This window comes from Agrilus planipennis, unplaced genomic scaffold (genome assembly GCF_000699045.2).
Source record: "Agrilus planipennis isolate EAB-ADULT unplaced genomic scaffold, Apla_2.0 scaffold64, whole genome shotgun sequence".
Lineage (NCBI taxonomy): Eukaryota > Metazoa > Arthropoda > Insecta > Coleoptera > Buprestidae > Agrilus > Agrilus planipennis.
Genome location: NW_020438927.1, coordinates 319,958 through 341,718, shown reverse-complemented (window position 1 = coordinate 341,718; position 21,761 = coordinate 319,958). Strand labels below are relative to the sequence as shown.

At 34.9% G+C, this 21,761-nt stretch overlaps 1 protein-coding gene across 1 annotated transcript in view; it reads right to left on the bottom strand.

The window, feature by feature from the left end:
* Nucleotides 1–21,761, bottom strand: part of LOC108736325 (protein roadkill) — a 102,157-nt gene that overhangs the window by 37,186 nt on the left and 43,210 nt on the right. Inside the window, exons 2-4 of the mRNA XM_018468709.1 lie at nucleotides 21,668–21,725; nucleotides 9,965–10,115; nucleotides 2,323–2,444 (exon numbers count right to left, since the gene is read on the bottom strand). Coding sequence (XP_018324211.1) covers nucleotides 2,323–2,444; nucleotides 9,965–10,115; nucleotides 21,668–21,705 — 311 coding nt within the window. The 5' untranslated portion in view covers nucleotides 21,706–21,725. The remainder of the gene's footprint in view (nucleotides 1–2,322; nucleotides 2,445–9,964; nucleotides 10,116–21,667; nucleotides 21,726–21,761) is intronic.

Below are 21,761 nucleotides of genomic sequence, written 5' to 3'. Positions count from 1 at the left end.
GTCTCGATTTTTTTTTTAGATCAAAAACAAAAACTACTTCGGAAAAATATTTCTGGAATGTCTACTATTTGTATATCAAAACTTCAGAAAAATAGCATTCGCTGTTTTCGAAATAACTCAATTTAAATACGAATGGACAGACTTATTTCAGAAAAAATATACTACAGAGAGTGAACAGTAGACAAAATGTGCAGTAATAGTTCGTAATGAGTTTAATCAGCATTTGGACAGCAGGGACGTCCTACCTTAGCTGATATGCGGCACTCTTGATTGATTCAATTGCATTCCCTTACTGGTTTGATGGATAAGCTTGGGATCAAAAGGTTATGGTAGGGGAAGACTGACACTTAGTAACATTGCTATGTCTTTCCTTTCGTGAAGTACATGACACGAAGAGAGTGTTGTCCACTAAAAATTTTAAAAATCTTTTGGGTACTTCATTGACACTAGCTACTAATGCTGGTAGGAAAGCAGTCATTCCATCGGAAGGTATGGAGAAAAACCTTTTTTGTAATGTTAGCGCGGAAAGCTCGTTTTAGGTGCTATGAAATAGGGAACAAATGGCCTCTTTTTAGCCGTGTTTTAGTCGGGAGGCAATGAAATTAGTCTTTTCAGCGCATGCGCTGCAGTTTATGGGCATGCGCAGAAATCAGTTGTTCAATGACAATGTCTTTCTAACCTCTAAATCATTTACTGTTATTTCGCCAACTATCAATTTAATGACGAGCTTTCCGCACATGACAAAAAATAGTATACGTACCTCGGGAAGAAACAAGGTTATCTCAGACTGCAATTCATAAACAGTCTGACAAAACCCTGTTTCTTCCCTCGATACGTAATGTACTATTTCAGGCTTCCAGCCTCCTATTAGAAATCGGGGGAGTGGGTGGATAGGTGATATGGTTGGGGTAAAAAAAAGTACTAAATCTTTCGGGTATCGAATCGAACCCGGACACCCAGTCCATCTTTAGTTTCTAATTTCTAAGAGATCAATGAACATAAATCCCATCAGGAAATACAATCAACAACTAAATTGGTTTTTCACTATTCTGTGCACCGGAATTTAACTTTCATTTAGGTACATAATGAAAGTAAATTGTTTAATTTATTAATAATTTTAATAGCAGAGTATGAGCCCACGTCGTCATGGGCCCCACAATAAAGATATCATTTTTATAGAACTGTAATTGTAATTATATATTACATTATAGCTCAATGAATACACGTAATGTAATAAGCAATATGTCAGATGTCTGTTCGTAACGTAGGCAGGCATATGGCATCAGCTGATTCGCAACTGACAATAAATTGTTAAGTAATACAAGGTTAAAAATAAGGTCATATCGCCGTTTCTGTATTCGAGAGTGTAAATAGAGAAACGCACGCCTCAATTTAAACATTTACAACACGTGTGATACGATATCTACCTTTCGTGTAATGTGTATACCTGNAAATCCAGTTGTTCAAGTGACCACCCTCTTTCGATCCCCCACCTCCACCCGCTTGAAAATATTTTTTTTATTGAATTTTATTTGAATTATAGTGAATGAAAATTGTCAAAAAATCAACTTTCAACCCCCATAACTTATTATGGGGGTGACATCGCCGCAGATTTTTTATGGGATTTTACTCAGATGGCCACCATCTTTCGATCCCCTCCATACCCACCCCTTTCGGGAGTGGGGGCCATCATCTAGACCTTTACCGAAAAGGTTTAGAAGCGTTCAAAATGTGGGGTTACAGGCCAATGATGAGAATAACGTGGATGGAGAAGGTTACATATGAAATATGAAGAGGTATTAGAAAGAATACGAGAACAGAGGACTTTATGGAAGTCAATACGAAATAGGCAAGATAGTTACCAGGACACCTTATCAGGCATGAAGATCTAGTCAGAGACATATTAGAGGCAGAAACAATAGTTAGGAGGGGTAAAGGTAGATCTATATTAGATTACTGATTGCAAATAGTTAAGGATATGGGTTGTTAAAGTTTTAGGGAAATGCGAAGATTAGCTCAGGATAGGAAAGAGTGGAGGTGCGTATCCAACCAGTCTTAGGACTGACGACCTTATGATGATGATGATGAGTACATACAAACGTCGCTACCCTAACGCAAAACGTAATGTGTAACAATCAGGGTGACGTTCAGTTAGCCGCTTTTGAAATTTGAAACCAGCACCGTTTTCGAAAACCGCCTAGGCGGAACAAAATGCGGCGGTATATTCGCGTTTGCTGCGACTCACGTTTCGTTGCACCTACTCGTGCTTTCACATTGTGTCTACGTATGTATGTACGTATGTGTTCGTTTCATTCAACTTACCATTTTAGTTTGTCGTTGGCCCCAGCTGAAAACGTGGACGATTTCAGCACCTCGCCCATCTCCTCGCGGCAAAAGCTGAAGTTGTTGATCGTCCACATGTAACTGAATTTTACCACTTTCACCTGCAAACAATAATCGCCATTTAATACATTCCTCGTCTCATTACTACAACTTTTCTTTTGTTCCCCGCCTCCGTCTCCTCTCAACTCCCAACACACACGCCCCTTCTCGTCCGAGAAATGACTTATTAGTATTAATGTTTGACATGTACGTTCAAATAGAAAGTTCAGCAAATTTGTTCTTACGACATCTAAAACACCACCGTCGACGACAACGATTGCGTAAATATTAATGTATATATTTTGTACTAAATATATTAAACCAGCTGACCCGCGCAACTTGGTTTGCGTAACTCACGCAGCTGCCCGCATTTCGTCTACTCACATTGCGCTAACTCTCCTTCCGCTGTCTCGATTTTTTTTTTAGATCAAAAACAAAAACTACTTCGGAAAAATATTTCTGGAATGTCTACTATTTGTATATCAAAATTTTAAAAAAATAGCATTCGCTGTTTTCGAAATAACTCAATTTAAATACGAATGGACAGACTTATTTCAGAAAAAATATACTACAGAGAGTGAACAGTAGACAAAATGTGCAGTAATAGTTCGTAATGAGTTTAATCAGCATTTGGACAGCAGGGACGTCCTACCTTAGCTGATATGCGGCACTCTTGATTGATTCAATTGCATTCCCTTACTGGTTTGATGGATAAGCTTGGGATCAAAAGGTTATGGTAGGGGAAGACTGACACTTAGTNTTAACCGTTTAGTGAATCGATTTGTAATTTCTACAGGAGTTTTAGAATTGAATGAGGAACGTTCTTCCAAATTTAAATTTGTCTCGTAGAATTTTGACATACCTCCCAAACATCCTTAAGTAAATTAAGTACTTTTAAATACATTGTGCATTTAATATAGATCAATATGACCCTTTACAGCATACAATTTAAATGAATATTTTCGAAGATATTACAGACTTAAAATGCAGGGATAGCGGTTTGCGGCCGGTTTGTATTGTCTAATTACAAAAAAGCATTGCACCCGTGCGAAGCATAGTGTACAAATAATACCATTAAACCAATTCCTTAACCCCTATCCCGGTTTGTTTGTACGTTTGGAGAAGTTTCACTTCAGTAGTGCGTTGTAATTTTTCTATTTCTGGATAAAAGGAACCCTATGTCCTTTTCTGTACCCCTAACAATGTGTGAATAAAGGTTTATGATGATTAGTCGAGCAGTTAAGGCGTGAAGACGTAGCGCCTTCTGTTTTCCTACCTCCTCATTTCCTCTCCTTTTTAATATGTACCAGGAAAATAAACACTCAGTATAAATAATTCTTCTTCAAGATTACGAAGTAGTATAATTTAATTATTGCAATTCATTTGCAACCGTTACAAGAACGAAATTCCTCTGAATAATTTAATATAATGCATACGTCTGTACCTAATATCAATGATTGCGTGAAGAGAAAATCGATTACCGTTTGTCTAAAAGCCTTGTACGAAGGTCGACATGCATTAAAATATTATTGAAACAATTCAGCACACCCCGTTATCCAAATGTGTCATATCACAATGTCATATAATTGATGAATTTTTTGAATATTAATATCATTCACCAAATGTTTACACACAGACATAAAGGGACGAATTTTTCTTTAGTCGTTCATTTTCATGAACTCTCCTATTGAAAATAACAGAGGCTTTCCAATAACAATTTTGAAACTGAAACTCCTCTAAGCAAGACGTGCCGACAGTGGTTATATTGTAGCATTCAAACAGTGTCTTCTCATAAGACGAAATTCCCAAAACATTGAAATCCCATTCGAGAAATTCAAAATTTGTCCCAAAACTCGCAAATACTAATTGTTCAAATTAGTGTCCGACCGAAAGTTCGGTTTCGGTTTCGGCTGAGTTTAGGCCAAAAATCAAGTTTCGGCGTCAGTTTCGGTTTCGGCCAAAATTGGCCGAAACTTTTGCCGAAACCGAAACACAAGTACAAACCAAAGTATTAATTAATAAGATTTCAAAATACCAATACTTAGTATGTAATGAAACAGTAACAATTAGTGATTTGATTATTGATNGCTATGTATTTCCTTTCGTGAAGTACATGACACGAAGAGAGTGTTGTCCACTAAAAATTTTAAAAATCTTTTGGGTACTTCATTGACACTAGCTACTAATGCTGGTAGGAAAGCAGTCATTCCATCGGAAGGTATGGAGAAAAACCTTTTTTGTCATGTTAACGCGGAACGCTCGTTTTGCGTGCTATGAAATAGGGAAGAAATGGCCTCTTTGCAGCCGTGTTTTAGTCGGGAGGTAATGAAATTAGTCTTTTGAGCGCATGCGCTAAAGTTTATGGGCATGCGCAGAAATCAGTTGTTCAATGACAATTTCTAACCTCTAAATCATTTACTCTTATTTTGCCAACTATCAATTTAATGACGAGTTTTCCGCATAAACATGACAAAAAATAGTATACGTACCTCGGGAAGAAACAAGGTTATCTCAGACTGCAATTCACATACAGTCTGACAAAACCCTGTTTCTTCCCTCGATACGTAATGTACTATTTCAGGCTTCCAGCCTCCTATTAGAAATCGGGGGAGTGGGTGGATAGGTGATATGGTTGTGGTAAAAAAAAGTACTAAATCTTTCGGGTATCGAATCGAACCCGGACACCCAGTCCATCTTTAGTTTCTAATTTCTAAGAGATCAATGAACATAAATCCCATCAGGAAATACAATCAACAACTAAATTGGTTTTTCACTATTCTGTGCACCGGAATTTAACTTTCATTTAGGTACATAATGAAAGTAAATTGTTTAATTTAATAATAATTTTAATAGCAGAGTATGAGCCCACGTCGTCATGGGCCCCACAATAAAGATATCATTTTTATAGAACTGTAATTGTAATTATATATTACATTATAGCTCAATGAATACACGTAATGTAATAAGCAATATGTCAGATGTCTGTTCGTAACGTAGGCAGGCATATGGCATCAGCTGATTCGCAACTGACAATAAATTGTTAAGTAATACAAGGTTAAAAATAAGGTCATATCGCCGTTTCTGTATTCGAGAGTGTAAATAGAGAAACGCACGCCTCAATTTAAACATTTACAACACGTGTGATACGATATCTACCTTTCGTGTAATGTGTATACCTGTGTAGTTTTGTACATTACTACACATGTTATTTTACTAACGTAACAAAGAGGACGAGATACACTACGAGCAAATTCCGCATATACAGGGATCGGCCGTAAAAAAACAACTCTTAATTGTTCCAAATGTTGATTTTTTTTCGTTTTATCAAAAATCGGTTAACAACTAATATGAATAAACTTATTTTCTAGCAATGTCGAAAAGACAAATTAATAAAAGAACACCAAAATTCGTTGCGATCTCCAGGAAACTAAAAGTAGGGCTAGAATCATCATTAATGATATGTGTCTCCATTGGGATCCGTCAAATGGGAGGAGACTAAAAATATGGCGCCGATTAGGGAAAATTTATCGTAGTTCCTATAGTGTACCGTGCAATTTCCAAGTTTTTAAATTACCACAAAACGATAAGTGTTGACACAATATATGATTGGGCTGACACAAAGCCTCGGAAAGGAAATTTCGTTGAAGATGAGCGTGTTTTTAATGCCAATCACATTATAAAATTCGGAAATAACAAATCCGGAAGCTAGCCTACAAATTCCGTCAAGTTTACTGTCTACTTTTTACAAACTTCGGATTTAAAAAGCGATTCACGTTATATAATTGGTGAGGTGATTCTGGATGATTTAAGCAATAGGGGCTAACTTTTGTAACGTAATTTTTGTTAGGAGAGCTGTTGAATGTGTGACTGAATCATGTGTCTGAGGAGGTTAATACCTGAGCAACGCATTTTTTTAATGTTAAATAAATGAAGATTTTTGGTGGATCAAAGGAAAGAATACAGAAATCGATTAATGTTTAGGTATTATTTAGATGAAATAGTCAGGCTGAAAATGAATTTCTTGTGATAGATAGACAGTTTACAAGAATAGCTAGCCTAACATTTACTTCTTCAGATGATTTTAAATAGAAAATAAAATAAAAATAAAATTTCTACAAAAATTTCATCTCAAAAATCAAAACTGTTATAGTTATACGGTTTAGGCATAGTTACTTAACTGTAGCCTTAAAATTGTAAGAAGTTCCCACTTATTTACCTCCGTTCGTCGACTCACATGTTCATACTTAACAAAAATACTGATTTGTTTGTATTACGTAAGTACAGAGTAATTCACTTATGGCAATCCCACTCTCTCCGTTATTTTTTGCGATAAGGAGATGCGAGCAAATTAAATGGAGTTCTGTGGAACAAACCAAAATAAACAAAACACTAAAACCCAAAATTCTACATAGAGCGTTTGAAAATCTAAAACGAGTTTCGAAGCCCAAGGTGTCATCTTGAATTAGAGATCAGTCTGTGTAATAAGACTGCATTTCTCAAGTTTTGTTATAATGTGTGTCAATTTTATTATTAAACAGTTTAATTTTAGTTGCTCTTATTACTATTCAACAACAGCATCACGTAGACAGGTAGGTAATACATACAGTGAAATGTGAAAACTTCATTCATTTCATCGGTCGCGGCTTTTCTGGAGGAGTGTCCGCGCCCAAGTGTGCTTGGCTTCAATGTCAGAATGGATTCACTTCACCGTTTCGAATAAAATTAGAATTACGAAATGAGCTAACACCGTTTCAAAATGTAACACACAAATAACGAACAGTAACGTGACAGTTATTGTCTACACAAACGTCAAATCGATACCTGGTTTCGACGTTACTAACAATAAGAAAGCGTACACCTACTTAAAAAAAAAAAAAAACTAATCCGGAATCAGATAAAATATCCTATTTTAATAATACAAAAGTGTAACGAGCGTCCCAACCGTTTACAGAAAAAAATCCATTTTGAAGCCATCGTTATGCTAATGTTATTTTTATCGGAATTGTCCAAAGTTTAGAGAAAAGCGAACACTTCGTAATGTTCCTCCGAAGATGTATGATTCAATAGTTATTAAACAGAGTCAGGGCCGTCGTCAGTAATGTCTATCTATACCAATTTATTGCGAAAAGTAACCGTCTTATATTTAACCGTAAAAACGGCATTTTTGCAACGCCAATACAACAAAAGCTGAAGGTCGAATAGTCGAACCTTTAACGGTTCACTTTATGATAGGAATGAAGGTCTTATAGACTACCTCATCATCATAAGGTCGTTAGTAGTAAGACTGGTTGGACACACACCTCCACTCTTTCCTATCCTGAACTAATCTTCGCATTTCCCTAAAACTATAACATCCCACATCCTTAATTATTTGCGAACAGTAATCTAATCTAGGTCTACCTCTACTCCTCGTAACTCCTGTATCTGCCTCTAATATGTCTCTGACTAGCCCTTCATGCCTGAGAAGTTGTACTACCAATCTATCCCAAAGTTTCATAGTCCTCTGTTCGCCTATTCTTTCTAATACCTCTTCATTTCTAACCTTCTCTATCCACGGCATCCTCATCATTCGCCGGTAACACCACATTTCAAACGCTTCTGACCTTTTCTTTTACAACGGCGCGCTCCAAACATACACCTTTAAAAATCTTCTTCAAATTTATAATTTAATCGCTCGCAAGCATAGAAGTGACTTCTATTTATTGAAGGCAACTAGACCCTGCGTTACCCTATGCTTTATATCCCTATCCATCCTGACTTACCTGACTTTCTAGATACTTAAAATCAGCCACTTGTTCTAATCTTTCGTCTCCTATCCTTATATTCGCTCTTTCCCTACTTTTTCTTCCCTTGCATACCAGTATTTTTCTTTTACTTATAGACTACCTAAGATTTTAATAATTGAAACAGTAGCAATCGTAGGAAAACACATAAAAAAGCAAAAACACCAAGACCACTTTCGCCTATACCTATAGTGGGTAAAAACCGGTGGCTTCGCACATGGATTCTGTCCTGTCTTTAATTCTGCGATTTCAGGCAACACAAAATTCGTACCGTCTGAAAAAAGGTTCTTCTGTAATTACCCACGAATTCCGTCCAATGAATGGCATGCCATTTTGAAGAAAAAGACAGCAGCGTTGTCAGATATTGCATTTAGTATATAGCATGAAAGATGCGCATGCTGTTATTAACAAGATGGGTGTTTTGTACGTTTACTGATAAGCGCGGTAAACGCCATCTGTAGTATGATATTGTGGTATTTTCTAAAACGCGCTTTTAAAGCAGCAGGTAAAAATTGGTCTGTGTTCTGTCGGAGCTGTCTGCGACGCGCTTCTGAGATCCAAAACGATCAAAATCGTGATCCGCGTCCGGCAGTTTCGACAGAATACAGACCACTTCGAATTATTTTATTCGATTATGGTAACGTGCCTATCACGTTGAGGTTAGCTACGCCGGAATTCGTTTCAGCAAGTAGATATCCATATATTTAAATGGACCTTGTTGGAGCATACGTAATCCTAAAATGTAGCATCGTACTATAGATGGCGTTTACCGCGCAATTTGTGGTATTTTCTGTATAGAACATGCATTTTGTGATGTTACTTAAAAAGCAGGAGCTAAATTTTATTGCCCTTGGATTTAGTAACGAGATACGGAAATCAGGTAAAGACCCAAATAACACGATGGCGAAATTGGAACCGCCGGGCTTATAAATAAGACACTTCTTATGTTCTATTTAAATTTGGCACTAGATTAGATATTAAAGCTAATAAATGTTTTCAGCAAAATGATGCAGCATCCTACATTTGATATCAAAATGTTTACGCAAAATCTACAACTTATTACACACGATTTGAGATGTAAGATCGATCAAATTTCTAGAATATTATCACTTTTACAACGGATATACCTAGCAAACCAAATTTTCTTGAAACTACAAAGAGATATCTGACAACAACGTATCATCATCTAACAGAGTAAGTAAGTCTTTTGATCAGGGCCGTAGCGATGACCGGTCAAGCGGTGCGGCGCACCGGGGCCCCCGCAGTCGAGGGGCCCCTTAGCAGTTTTCTGTTTTCAAAAAATGACTTCTAAAAAAAACTATGCTGTTAGAGATGAGCTGAGTCAAACTACGAAATGAACATCATATTTTTTTATTTTACTTTTTTCTATATCAATTTTTTAAGAAGGGCCCCTTGCGGAATACCGCACCGGAGCCCCGAGCTCATCGCTACGGCCCTGCTTTTGATACATTTGCCAAATATTCCTTTATTTGATTCTATTGAAGTCTTACTGCAGTTTCACATTAATAACGTCATACATATTCATTTCAAATGTCGTGATCGGACGAGAACCAAATTAATGTGCAACCAAAATTTCTGTGGTTAATGTACAATACGACACATGTATCTTTACTTTTTACGAAAATCTACCATGATAACAAATCACATTATAAAGCTTTTTATATTATGTACATTAAAACCGAATTAATTTTTGCGATGATTGAACAAAAACAAATATGGCCTCCCATAGTTACTGCGGTAAACGACACTTTTGAAAATTAAGTTTTTATTGTTTTTACCTGCGTGTAGCACCAGTTTTCGGCGACGGGGGTGTTGACCTCCTGGGGCGGTGGACTGGGCACACGGCTTACGGCCATACTGCTTGTCGGGTGCAGGTTGGAACTGACCCGTGCCGTTTGACCCGCCGGGCAGTCACTCACCACCGGCAGCCTAAAACGAGAAAAGAATACGAAACTTAACTCAAACATTTAAAACTACTTATGAAATTTAAATACCTATTTAATTACAGCGAGACTAATTAATATAATAATTATCGTAAAACAGGTGGTTATGCTAAGTTAATCGAGCATTAATGACGTTTGTTTTAAACACCAAATTGTTCTTTTCTTTTTAGAATCACTTGTTTTCTTTATTGTATGCGACAACAATTAACAGTGTTGCCAAGTTTTCTTTTAAGCAAATGTAACATGCAATTCCTCAGTCTACTATTTTGGAACTAAAATGGATAAAAACTTACCAATCCCAAACTCGACGTACATATTAATTACAGTATAATTATCATAAACACGCGCTTTGTGTGGGAATTGGCTAATTGTGATATCTTTTTAAAAACCAAATTGTTTTTTAGTTGCACTTTTGTAGAAATTGCAATTATTAATAGAATTGCCACATTTTTTTATTATAAAGTACTAAATTATCACTGTTGTTTTCTTAATTAATTATTAGTGATCTAGTTATTCTTTTTATAATAGCAATTGCTTTCATTGTCATAGTTCATAGAATCAATATATGTGCAGCAAACGCTAACAGGGTTGTCAAATTGATTCATTAAAATTATTTTTTATGGCTTTTGTTATTATGATGTTACTTTACTATCGAATAATATGATGCTCCAATATTAATACATGTAATTATGTAAATACGAGGTTATGTAGACTTTGTATCTTTTTTATCTTAGTTATTAATATCAACAAAATGAAGACAATGTCAATATCAGATGATAATATACGCAGATTTCCTGTTATTTTCAGAACATTTTCCGTATTTAACGAAATAAATCAATTCAGAAACATACGCGTAAATAATAAAATCACCTTGATATTTGCATTTGCAGCGAACTTTGCTATTTGTTAAATTATTATTTCATTTATAATGTATCTAATCGTTCTAAAACATCTATCATCTATCATAGTATAAAACAAGGCGTAACCAAAACGGAAATGGACGTACAAGGTGACAATTCATTTAAACACGCTATTTTAATGGAATTTAATTGATTAAAAATATAATTTATTGTTGGACTACTGCATCCCGTCCAAATTTGGATGTATGGTACCGTTGTCAATGGTGTATAGTCTTGTAACGAGCACGAGTGTATTTGTGTGCGATTGGGCATACATGTAAATGAATGAATTATCGATTCGCCAACTAGCCGCAGGCGCCTTTCTTCATCTGAACCGTATTTGTAAATGTGTGTGTCGTACCTGCGTTCTGGGAAAGCAGTTTAACAGTTCAAAGAAAAAATAAACTATCTGGATGTTTCCAGAAGGTTCCCGAAAGTAAACAAAAGAGTATTTAAAGGAACAGACGATCGCCGAGAGGGAGAAGAAATAAATTGACCGTTGCAGAAGTGAATCCAGAAATAAAATGACAGTGATAAAAGTGAAATAAATAGCGCAGTGAATAGTGATATATCAACAGTAGTGTAAATAAATAGAATAATTCATAACCTAAGTTTAGTAATAATTTAATAGTGTTTTTAAGTTCTTTAATAATTAGTGTAAATAAATAGTTTTTGTCGTTATCAGNAGAAATAAATTGACAGTGATAGCAGTGAAATAAATAGCGCAGTGAATAGTGATATATCAACAGTAGTGTAAATAAATAGAATAATTCATAACCTAAGTTTAGTAATAATTTAATAGTGTTTTTAAGTTCTTTAATAATTAGTGTAAATAAATAGTTTTTGTCGTTATCAGTCTTAGAAGTTAATTTTGTTAAACCGACGAACATTTCAGTATTATACTTTAACAACGGTGTTCCTCCATCGGAGGTAAGCCTAAGGTACGGTTTTATCATTTAATTAGACGTAGAATAGTCAGCTAATAACAGAAAATGGGATTGGAGACAGCTGCACAAACTATCATGCATACGAAGGGCAATAAAAAAGTTCCCAGAATTTTAATATTTTTCAAAAATTATTTATTCATCAATATTAAATTTGCCCCCTTCACATACAATTTATGCCAGCGCTTTTTGCTATTTTGGAAGCACTTCTACAACTGACTACTCAGTATGGCCTTCAACTGCTTCATCGATTCTGTTTTTATCTCATTAATGCTGACAAACGCCAGCTTTTCATGGGTTTCTTCAGTTTTGGAAATACAGTGGAATTCGTTTATTATGACTCCGACTATATTGACCAACCGCTTAATATGAAGTAATTGCAGTGTTAAGTTTGGTTTTCGTATTAAGTTCTCTATAGAAAAGTTTGGATATAATGACTCCGTTTAAAATGACATATCGTTTATTATGTCTAATTCTCAGGAAATCATATCCGTCTATAGTGACCCAAATGATTAATAATAACATTTTCGCCCATTTTTCTGACCCTTTTTGTGTATATTAATCTTACAATTCATCGTTCTTTTTCTTTTTCTGTTAATAAATATATACAATTTGTAGTTTTTCTCTCTATTAATCTACATAACTAACCAAAATAGAAAGTTGTTTATTTTTTAATACTATGCTTTGTATGACGCCCGCTTAGTATGACGTGTTTGTCATTTCCCTTCGATGTCATTATAAGCGGATTCTACTGTACATATAATAAAGTCACAGGGGGCCTTGTCCGGTGAATGTGATTGATTTTTCCACAAAATTGCAGTTTTTGCTCCACGCAAACGACGTAAAACTTTCAAGCAATACTCTTTATCAACCGTTTATCCTTTAGGTAAGAAATTGTTTTCATTTTTGGCTGTTCAGTGCGCTTCCATTGGAAGATTGGTTTCGACATCACAAACAGATTCGGGGAATATAGGATTTTTGTTTACTACATGCAGCAAATTTCGAGAGGGGGAATGTCTACGTGATATTCAGCAATTTAGGAAGAAACGTTCTAGATACGCCTTTCATGCCCAAAACATCTGTAAAAGTTGGCATTGACCTTAAGATATTCCAACATCTTCAGCAATATTTTTAATAGTGATTCGACAATCTTCCATAATTATTGTTTTCACTTTTTCCATTGTTATCAATTAATATGATGTGCAGGGTCACCTAGCGCGCTCCTCATCTTCAACGTCTATTAAGATACATACAATAGCCGTGGACCAAAACAGACGGACCCGAAACCAAACCGGTGTCCCCCCGAATGCCAGGCAAAGGCGTAAACCTAAACCTCTAGGCCAACAGCCGTTAAACTGGCGGACCGCGGAAGGTCAAAAATTTTTTCAAAGGACTATTGAAATTATTTAAAAAATATTTTTCTGTAGACAACAAAATACCTTTGAGCTATGAGCGCTAACCTTATCATTTTTTTCTAGATTTTTTACAACTATTTTGTAACTGATTTGAGTTGTTAATGATTTATGTTTTTAGGCAAATTAAAATACAAAATTGGTAAACAATATGGTTTTTTTTGGACCTCGATAAAAATTTTCAAAAACATCCGGATCCCACATAAAATTACATGCAGTGAGCAATTAACAACTAATTTGTCAAATGATAAATACCTGAAAAAAATATCATTAATGGTTACCTACCTACAACAATTTAATAATTTTGTGTTTGGTACGTTAGACGAAACTATCGATTTAGGTATAAATGGGTGTTATGACCGAATTAAATATGAGGAATTTGAAGCATTAATTAATATAATTACGTTCACGTACATCATCATTTTCCATGAGTATACTTAAAAGTACAAAAAACTGTCATACTGTTAAACATTATAAAATTTAAAATAGTGATCCTAGAGGAATTCAGGGAACCAAATTAGTCAACTACTATTTCCAAATACACTTTTCTTGTTTCGATTTTCAAACATAATTAACATCCATAGTTTATGACGATTATTAGTTTTTCTAGATTTTCTATTTTTATGAGGAGTACTGATGAGGGTTATATACGAAACACGTTGTTTTTACCTCTGGAAAATTGGAGGTTTTATTAGAAATATTCCTGTGGGTTCGACTATACGCAGGCTTTCAAAGCTGTTAAAATTAAACATCAAGTGACATGTTTTTAATGTATTTACTGGTCAATTTTGCGTTGGCTACGTCCCTGTCGAGGGCAACGCCTTCCACTCATTTGTTTGTGACAATGTAATTTAATGCATTCGTTTTGTAGCGCAGTAAGCGCACTCTCGATTCGCTAATAATTCTTATTTTAACTTAATTAATTTCGTAACGAATCATATGATCCACTTCGATTCCATTATTTAGTTGGGAGTATACATTATAAAATTACACTCTGGTGTGTAACACGACAAGTTGCCTTAATGGGTATTTCAATAAAATCGTGCTGAGAGCGACTCCTCGGTCCATTAAACAGTAATCCGTCATTTCGTTTCTAATAACAAAAAATGTCAGTGGGACAGTGGAGCGCGGCATGTTACGCTAATATAACGTGCGTGCGGCCACCCATGTATACATGACTACACCTTTCTAAATAATAAAAGAGGCATCTTCATCAGAATGTAGGTACTATAAATGCATCATCACCCCCGGAACTCGATTACAAACTACGAAACTACAGAGATTGTGGGTACTTTTGACTGGATAAAAATTTATTGACAGATGAAAAATTTCATCATAATCATCATAAGGTCGTCAGTCCTAAGACTGGTTGGACAGGTACCTCCACTCTTTCCTATCCTGAGCTAAACTTCGCATTTCCCTAAAACTAGAACAACCCACATCCTTAACTATTTGAGAACCGTAATCTAATCTAGTTCTGCCTCTACCCCTCCTTACCCCTGTTTCTGCCTCTAATATGTCTCTGACTAGACCTTCATGCCCGAGAAGGTGTCCTACTAACCTATCTCGCCTATTTCTTATTGACTTCCATAGAGTCCTCTGTTCTCCTATTCTTTCTAATACCTATTCATTTCTAACCTTTTCTATATCCACAGAATCCTCATCATTCGCCTATAAAACTAGATTTCGAACGCTTCTAACTTTTTCTTTTTCGCCGCGCTCACTGTCCCTGTTTCGCACCCGTACAACGCCGCGCTCCAAACATACACAAATTTACAAATAATTTATTTAATATATTTCCCTTTACTATTGTAAGTGTAATACACCCTCTTAGGTCAGGACTCAAGGGATTTATTAATGAATTCTTGAGGCATTTCTTTCCTACCATAACTTAAATCTTATACCCCCAAAGCCTCCTTTTCATTCATCCCCATACTGCATAGTCCATCGCAGCTTCATTACAACTCTGCGGCATCCATTTTTCTTTAGAAATATATTTCAAATCCAGATCCATAAACTCCTTAGTCTTCTTTAAAACATGACTCCTTACCGAGTTACCATTTGGGTACAGACGATGGACATCTCTGGCCTAAAATTTCTTCGAAACATTTTTGATGTAATAATCTGAGTTGATTTCAGCCTTAGGATCTATAAAGTGAAGAATTGTTTTGCCATTACAAGAGAAGTCAGCAAATAATTCCTTTGGAGTGATTTTCTCGTCCTTCAAACAAAATCTTCAAGTTTTGAGTTCTTTTAATCGCGAGTCACATATTGGATTCTTCGTTTACCAATACGATTATCCAGGTAAAACCCAGCTTTGTCTGCTGTGATAAAATTCTTCCACTTTCGATTTTTATAAAGTCAAAAATCTGCGCCAACGGTCTTCAATATTCTTTGATGAACTCCACTCTACTTTCTAATCTTTTTCTTGTAGTGTTTTTTTTTTATGTGACAATATATATATCATTTGAACTTCTTCGCCATTGATTCTTGAGTTAGTGGATTCGGTTTATTGATTACTTCTTTCTTCGAGGATTTTTCACTTTGATGTTGTCATTACTAGATTTTGTTTCTTCTCTTTCGGTTTGTTTTCATTAATTTTAATAAAAAATGATTAGACGCTGCTTGCAAGTTCGGGATAGATAGCAAATAAAAATTTTAAAGTGGGAACGTAGTTCGAGGGTTATTACACCTTTAATGGATAAATATACGGAGAGAACTAATACGCTTAACATATAGATGAAAACTAATAAGATTAAAGGAAAAAGAGTTGTTTAAAAACATTTTCGATTGAACACATAGTTTGACCACAATGAGCACACCGCATGCTCTTTGGGTCACCCTGTATATAATTGGAATTTAAAAACATTACAACTGCGTCACTTTATTGAGGTTATGTAGTGAATTAATTAATTAATCTAATTAGGAACTACGAATGGTAAGTATTAATTCATTTATACGAACTATTAAAACACCCTTAGCCTATTTTCGTATGAATGTACAACACGCAATTCACAATCCATTACATTACAATCCGTCTAAACTTGCGCGCCATTGAAACCAGCACTGCTTTCAGAAATGCCTAGATGGAATTGAAAGTAGCGATTTTCTTGAATAATATAGGTACACGTGTGTAACACTGAAAGTAGAATCGATCACTTTGTAAAAATTACAACGATTTCTCAATTTCGAAAGCATTATACACACACACACACACATATATATATATATATATAGGTGATATTGTTTGAACTTTACAGCTGCACGCCCACAATCATTCCCGTTTTGTAAAACATGTAATATTAGTATTCGTTTGAAACAGGCAGTTACATTTAAAATTTGCAATTTTCAGATTTTATAAAGAATTTTGTATTGCTTTCTAAAACGGAAAAGTAAGTAAAATTTCTTTTGTAAGAGCAAACGTTATAGAGATGGGGCTGCAATCTATTCATCGAAGACGCCATCAACATCATTAAAGACAGTACAACTGTATTGATAGATATACAGGGGTAAATAATTAGTATGCTTAGATTTGCAGATGATATAGAAGTATTTAGTAAGGAAGAGTTAGAGATAGCTTTAAATAAAATAGAAGCGGCATTGACAAAACAGTACTGTATGAAAATAAATAAAAGTAAAACAAAAATACTGGTATGTAAGGGAAGAAAAAGTTGGGAAAGAGCGCATATAAAGATAGGATACGATAAATTAGAAGAAGTGGTCGATTTAAGGTATCTAGGAAGTCAGATAAGTCAGGACGGAAGGAGTAGTAGGGATATAAAACAGAGGATAGCGCAGGGTCGAGTCGCCTTCAATAAAAAGAAGTCATTTTTACGCTCACGAACAGTTAATTTAGAAATTCGAAAAAGATTGTTAAAAGTGTATGTTTGGAGCACGGCGCTGTACGGGTGCGAAACATGGACGGTGGGCGCGGCGGAAAAGAAAAGGGTAGAAGGGTTTGAAATGTGGTGTTACGGGCGAATGATAAGGATACCGTGGATAGAGAAGGTTAAAAATGAAGAGGTATTAGAAAAGAATAGGAGAACAGAGGACACTATGGAAGTCAATATGAAATAAGCGAGGTAGGTTGGTAGGACACCTTCTCAGGCATGGAGGTCTAGTCAAAGGCATATTAGAGGCAGAAACGGAAGTTAGGAGGGGTAGAGGTAGACTTAGATTAGATTGCTGTTCACAAATAGTTAAGGATATGGGTTGTTCTAATTTAAGGGAAGATTAGCTCAGGATAAGAAAGAGTGGAGGTGCGTGTTCAACCAATCTTAGGAATGACGACAAAAGAGCAAATGGAAATAATAATTATATAATCAGCCGCAGATGCCGACGAAACGTTTTGACCTAACAATTCTCTTAGACAACGACCCTTATTCCCGATTTTTAATCTACCTTTAATTATGTTAATAATTTATTCGAGACGACAAAAATAAATCAATTTTCGTAAAGAACAGAAAAGAGAACCTTAACGCATAAGGGATGAAACGTTTTACGTCGTTATTGAAGTTTATTAGACTTTATGAAGAAGAGATATAACTTAAGGTAGATTTGGTGCAATTTCTATAAACAATAAAGGATTTGAATTTGCCAATCTCTTACGCTCTTGACGAAACGTCAAACTGATATGTCGACCACGTACGTACAACTCATTTCAAACGGTTAGAGATACGCCCCTTCCCTTTAGTTGGATGCACTGCACTATTTCTGTCTTGCTCACGCCTAGTGTACGTATTCATTCTATTCACGCAGGTTTCCTCAAGGCCACATTTCCAACCGTTTGAAATGAGTTGCAAAACTAATTTTTTCTATTCCGGTAACAGTATTTTTTTTTCCTGGATAAAATGTACCCTGTGTCATTTTCTATACCCCTGACAATGTGTGTACAAAATATCATGATGATTGGTTAAGTAGTTAAGGCGCGAAATTGTAGCAAACAAACAAACTTATATTCACATCAGTGAATTAATGTTTTGAATTAACTTTACCCACTACAGTTAACTTCAAATTAATGAGGAAAAAGTGTTGCTGCAGTCACTCTTTCGTAGGGAATCGAACTGGTTTTACGTACCAGTACTCAAGAGTATAAATTGCAGAATAGTCGAACCAATGTATAATGATTATCAGTAATTACACACACATTAATTTTTTTGGGGCTTAAATTCAATACATTAGTAAATTACTTTTAAGAATTAACTTTACCCGCTACAAATAATCTCAAATTAATGAGAAAAAATCGTTGCTGTTGTCATTCCCCCGCCGGGAATCGAACCTGGGCCCCTGGTTTTACGCACCTTCTCGTAGCTTACTGATAGAGTACTAGTGCGTGAAACCAATATCCCGGGTTCGATTCCCGGCGGGGGAGTGAGAGCAGCAACAATTTTTTCTCATTAATTTGAGGTTATTACATAAAGTTAATCCAAAAAAAAAAATTTATCCCTAATACATTACAAAAATTCTGTAGTGTCTCAATAACATTCGTATATTTTTATTAGTTGAGATTTTAAGTATTACATTCTAAAGTTTCAAGGCACGGGCCTTAAATCCAGTACTGAGTGCAAGCAGCACGTTGTGAGTAAGTAAACTTTAGCAATATCAGAAAATACATACCTCGATAGGAAACGATATTCCTAATTGGGAAATTAAATCTGCAAAGAACATTAAAATGCCACGTATGTTCATTACTCTACGACACACTACGTGGTTGTACAGTACACTTTATGTTTCTACAAAACAAGCATGCAATTATAAGCAAAATCAATTTTTATTGACGATAATGTCGGAATTATGCGGTAAACCACCACCTTTATTAGTGCATTCATTATAAATCACATTTCTACATAAACATTTACACAAAAATCTACAAAATAATAACGGTTGATAACTGAAGAAAAAATAATTCTTAGAATTTCCCTTTTCTTTGTATAAAAAAAATAGCAGGTATTATACAGTGAAGACGCGTGTGGTTTGGAGAAAAATCATCCAAAATTCAGGAATTTGTGTTTTGGAAAACTCAGACACGTAGATCTTAATTTTATCATGGTAAGTTCATGTATACAGGGTAGCCCAAAAATAAGCGACTACCACCGACATTAGTTTTTCAAAATCTATTTTTGATTACATTTTTGAGTTCTGCAACGAATTTTTATTATGTTTCATGTCCCATGTCCTATACCTAGTCAACAATTACCGATAAATTTACGAATGATTTCTTAAAATTTGGAGACGCGTTTAAAATTCAGGTGTTTGTTTTTGGGAAATATACTAAACAATAGAACAACAAATTATTTAATTAAATGTTCAAATTGCTGACCAATAGGCAAGTCGATCTTGAAAGTCTCGTAACGCATTAGCTAAGGTTTGTGGCTGGATTTGTCTTGAAAGTTGTAACACTTTATCTAACGTTTGTGGCTGGATTTATCTTGAAAGTCTCGTAACTCTTTAGCTAAGTTTTGTGGCTGAATTTATCTTGAAAGTCTCGTAACTTTTTAGCTAATGTTTGTGGCTGGATTTATCTTGAAAGTCTAGTAACACTTTAGCTAAGGTTTGTGGCGGGATTTTTTGTATTTCAGCTCTAATTCTGTTTCAATATTTTCCGTTTTTTTGAAGTAGACTTTAGATTTTAGAGATCTTCCTGGTCTAAAATATTAGATCTGGAGATCCAGCCAATAACACCTCTCTTTTATCTTTAACAGTTTGAGAAAATATTGTTAAAATAATCTCATACTATTCTCAAATTGTTTGAGGTGCTCCTGTTGGAACCATACCGAATCTGCTGGTATATTTGGGTTCTTAGTACAGGTATAGGACATGGTGCATGCAACATAGTTAAAATTCGATGCAGAATTCAAAAATTAATAAAATAGGTGCTTCCAGTTGAAAAAATAAACTCGGTGGTAGTCGCTTATTTTTGGGTTACCCTGTATACATGAATTTAGCATGAAAAAACCCGCAGCCAAAAACAAACCCCTGAATTTTATATGAATTTGTTCCAACCCACGCATCATTCCTGCATTATTAAACCTACATTGAATAAAAAGGAAATGATAACGATATATACATGTAATGTACATTACGTGAAGTAAAATAATATTAATCAATAAATAATATAATCGTTAACGGAGGATGTCCCAGTAAATAGCGTCAGGTGAAAACAGAAAGGTAGAAGGCCGCGTGGTCCTTTTTATAAAAACATCCTTATGTGTAAATTGTTATTTTTGATTGAATAGTTGATTTTTCTTCTAGAGCTCTGTGCGGACAAATTTCAAAACCAAAATGCTTAATGAATTTTTGTAAGTAGATACTTCTGATAGGGGTAGGGTTGCCATCCGTTCGGGTTTCCCCGAGGGCATCCGGTGAATTTCTGGGAAGTGTTTCATTTGTAGTCCAGATTAAAATAGTGTTATTTTTATTTTATTTATGAAGAACTTAAATAATTTTCAGAATATTCTATTTTGTTTCTTAAAAAGACTAAATTTAATTTATAACTACATAAAAATAAAAAAAATTGATTTACATTACAACTATGTTTTATATTACTAAGTAACTTAAAAAAAACACTGTTGAAATGTGCGATTTCTAAGCTCTATAATTAAGGGGTTTTCACGCTTCATGACCTGGTTGTCAGATTATAGAGATGGCAACCCTAGATAGAGGTATTATTTTTTAGTGTACTCACGCAGAATTTTTGTTGATTTTGAATACCTACCGGCCGTTTATAAGAAGAAATGTGATACTGCGACAGTTCTACTGATGGAAATAAGTAAAAAATGAAGGGGGAATTTTGAATGTTTCTACATTTAAATTCTTATTGGGGTTTACGTTTCTTGATGGTTAAAGTATGATCATGGTAACATTGCCATAAAGTGAAAATCTTCATTCAGACTGAATTGTTATCACGAAACGGGATTTATATTTTTCGCCCTTTAGAGAGAAGCGAACAAAAAAATGTCCAATAAATTAAAAAATGGGTAACTACTTTCTGAAAAAAATTGTGGAGGCTGGATCTAATGGATACTTTCAACTTCTAATTAAAATTGCTTTGAGTGCTTACCCTAATTTCAATAGCAACCGTAGAAATAATTATCCAAGTGATTATAATGAAAATAATTGAAAAAAAAATGACAATTCCGAAACTATCAAACAATTGCTTCAAACAACATATACAAAAGTGTTTTGGTAGATCGTGAGATCTTCCATTTTCTTGTTTCCACCTGGCATTATTTATTGAGACACCCCGTATTTGATTAATTATAACTGAGATAAAGTGGAACCTACCTAATCACAATATCACCATCATGGATTGATATTTTCATATTAAGATTTCCATTTTACTCTGAAATTAAAAAAATTAATTGTAGGTAAACTTTTT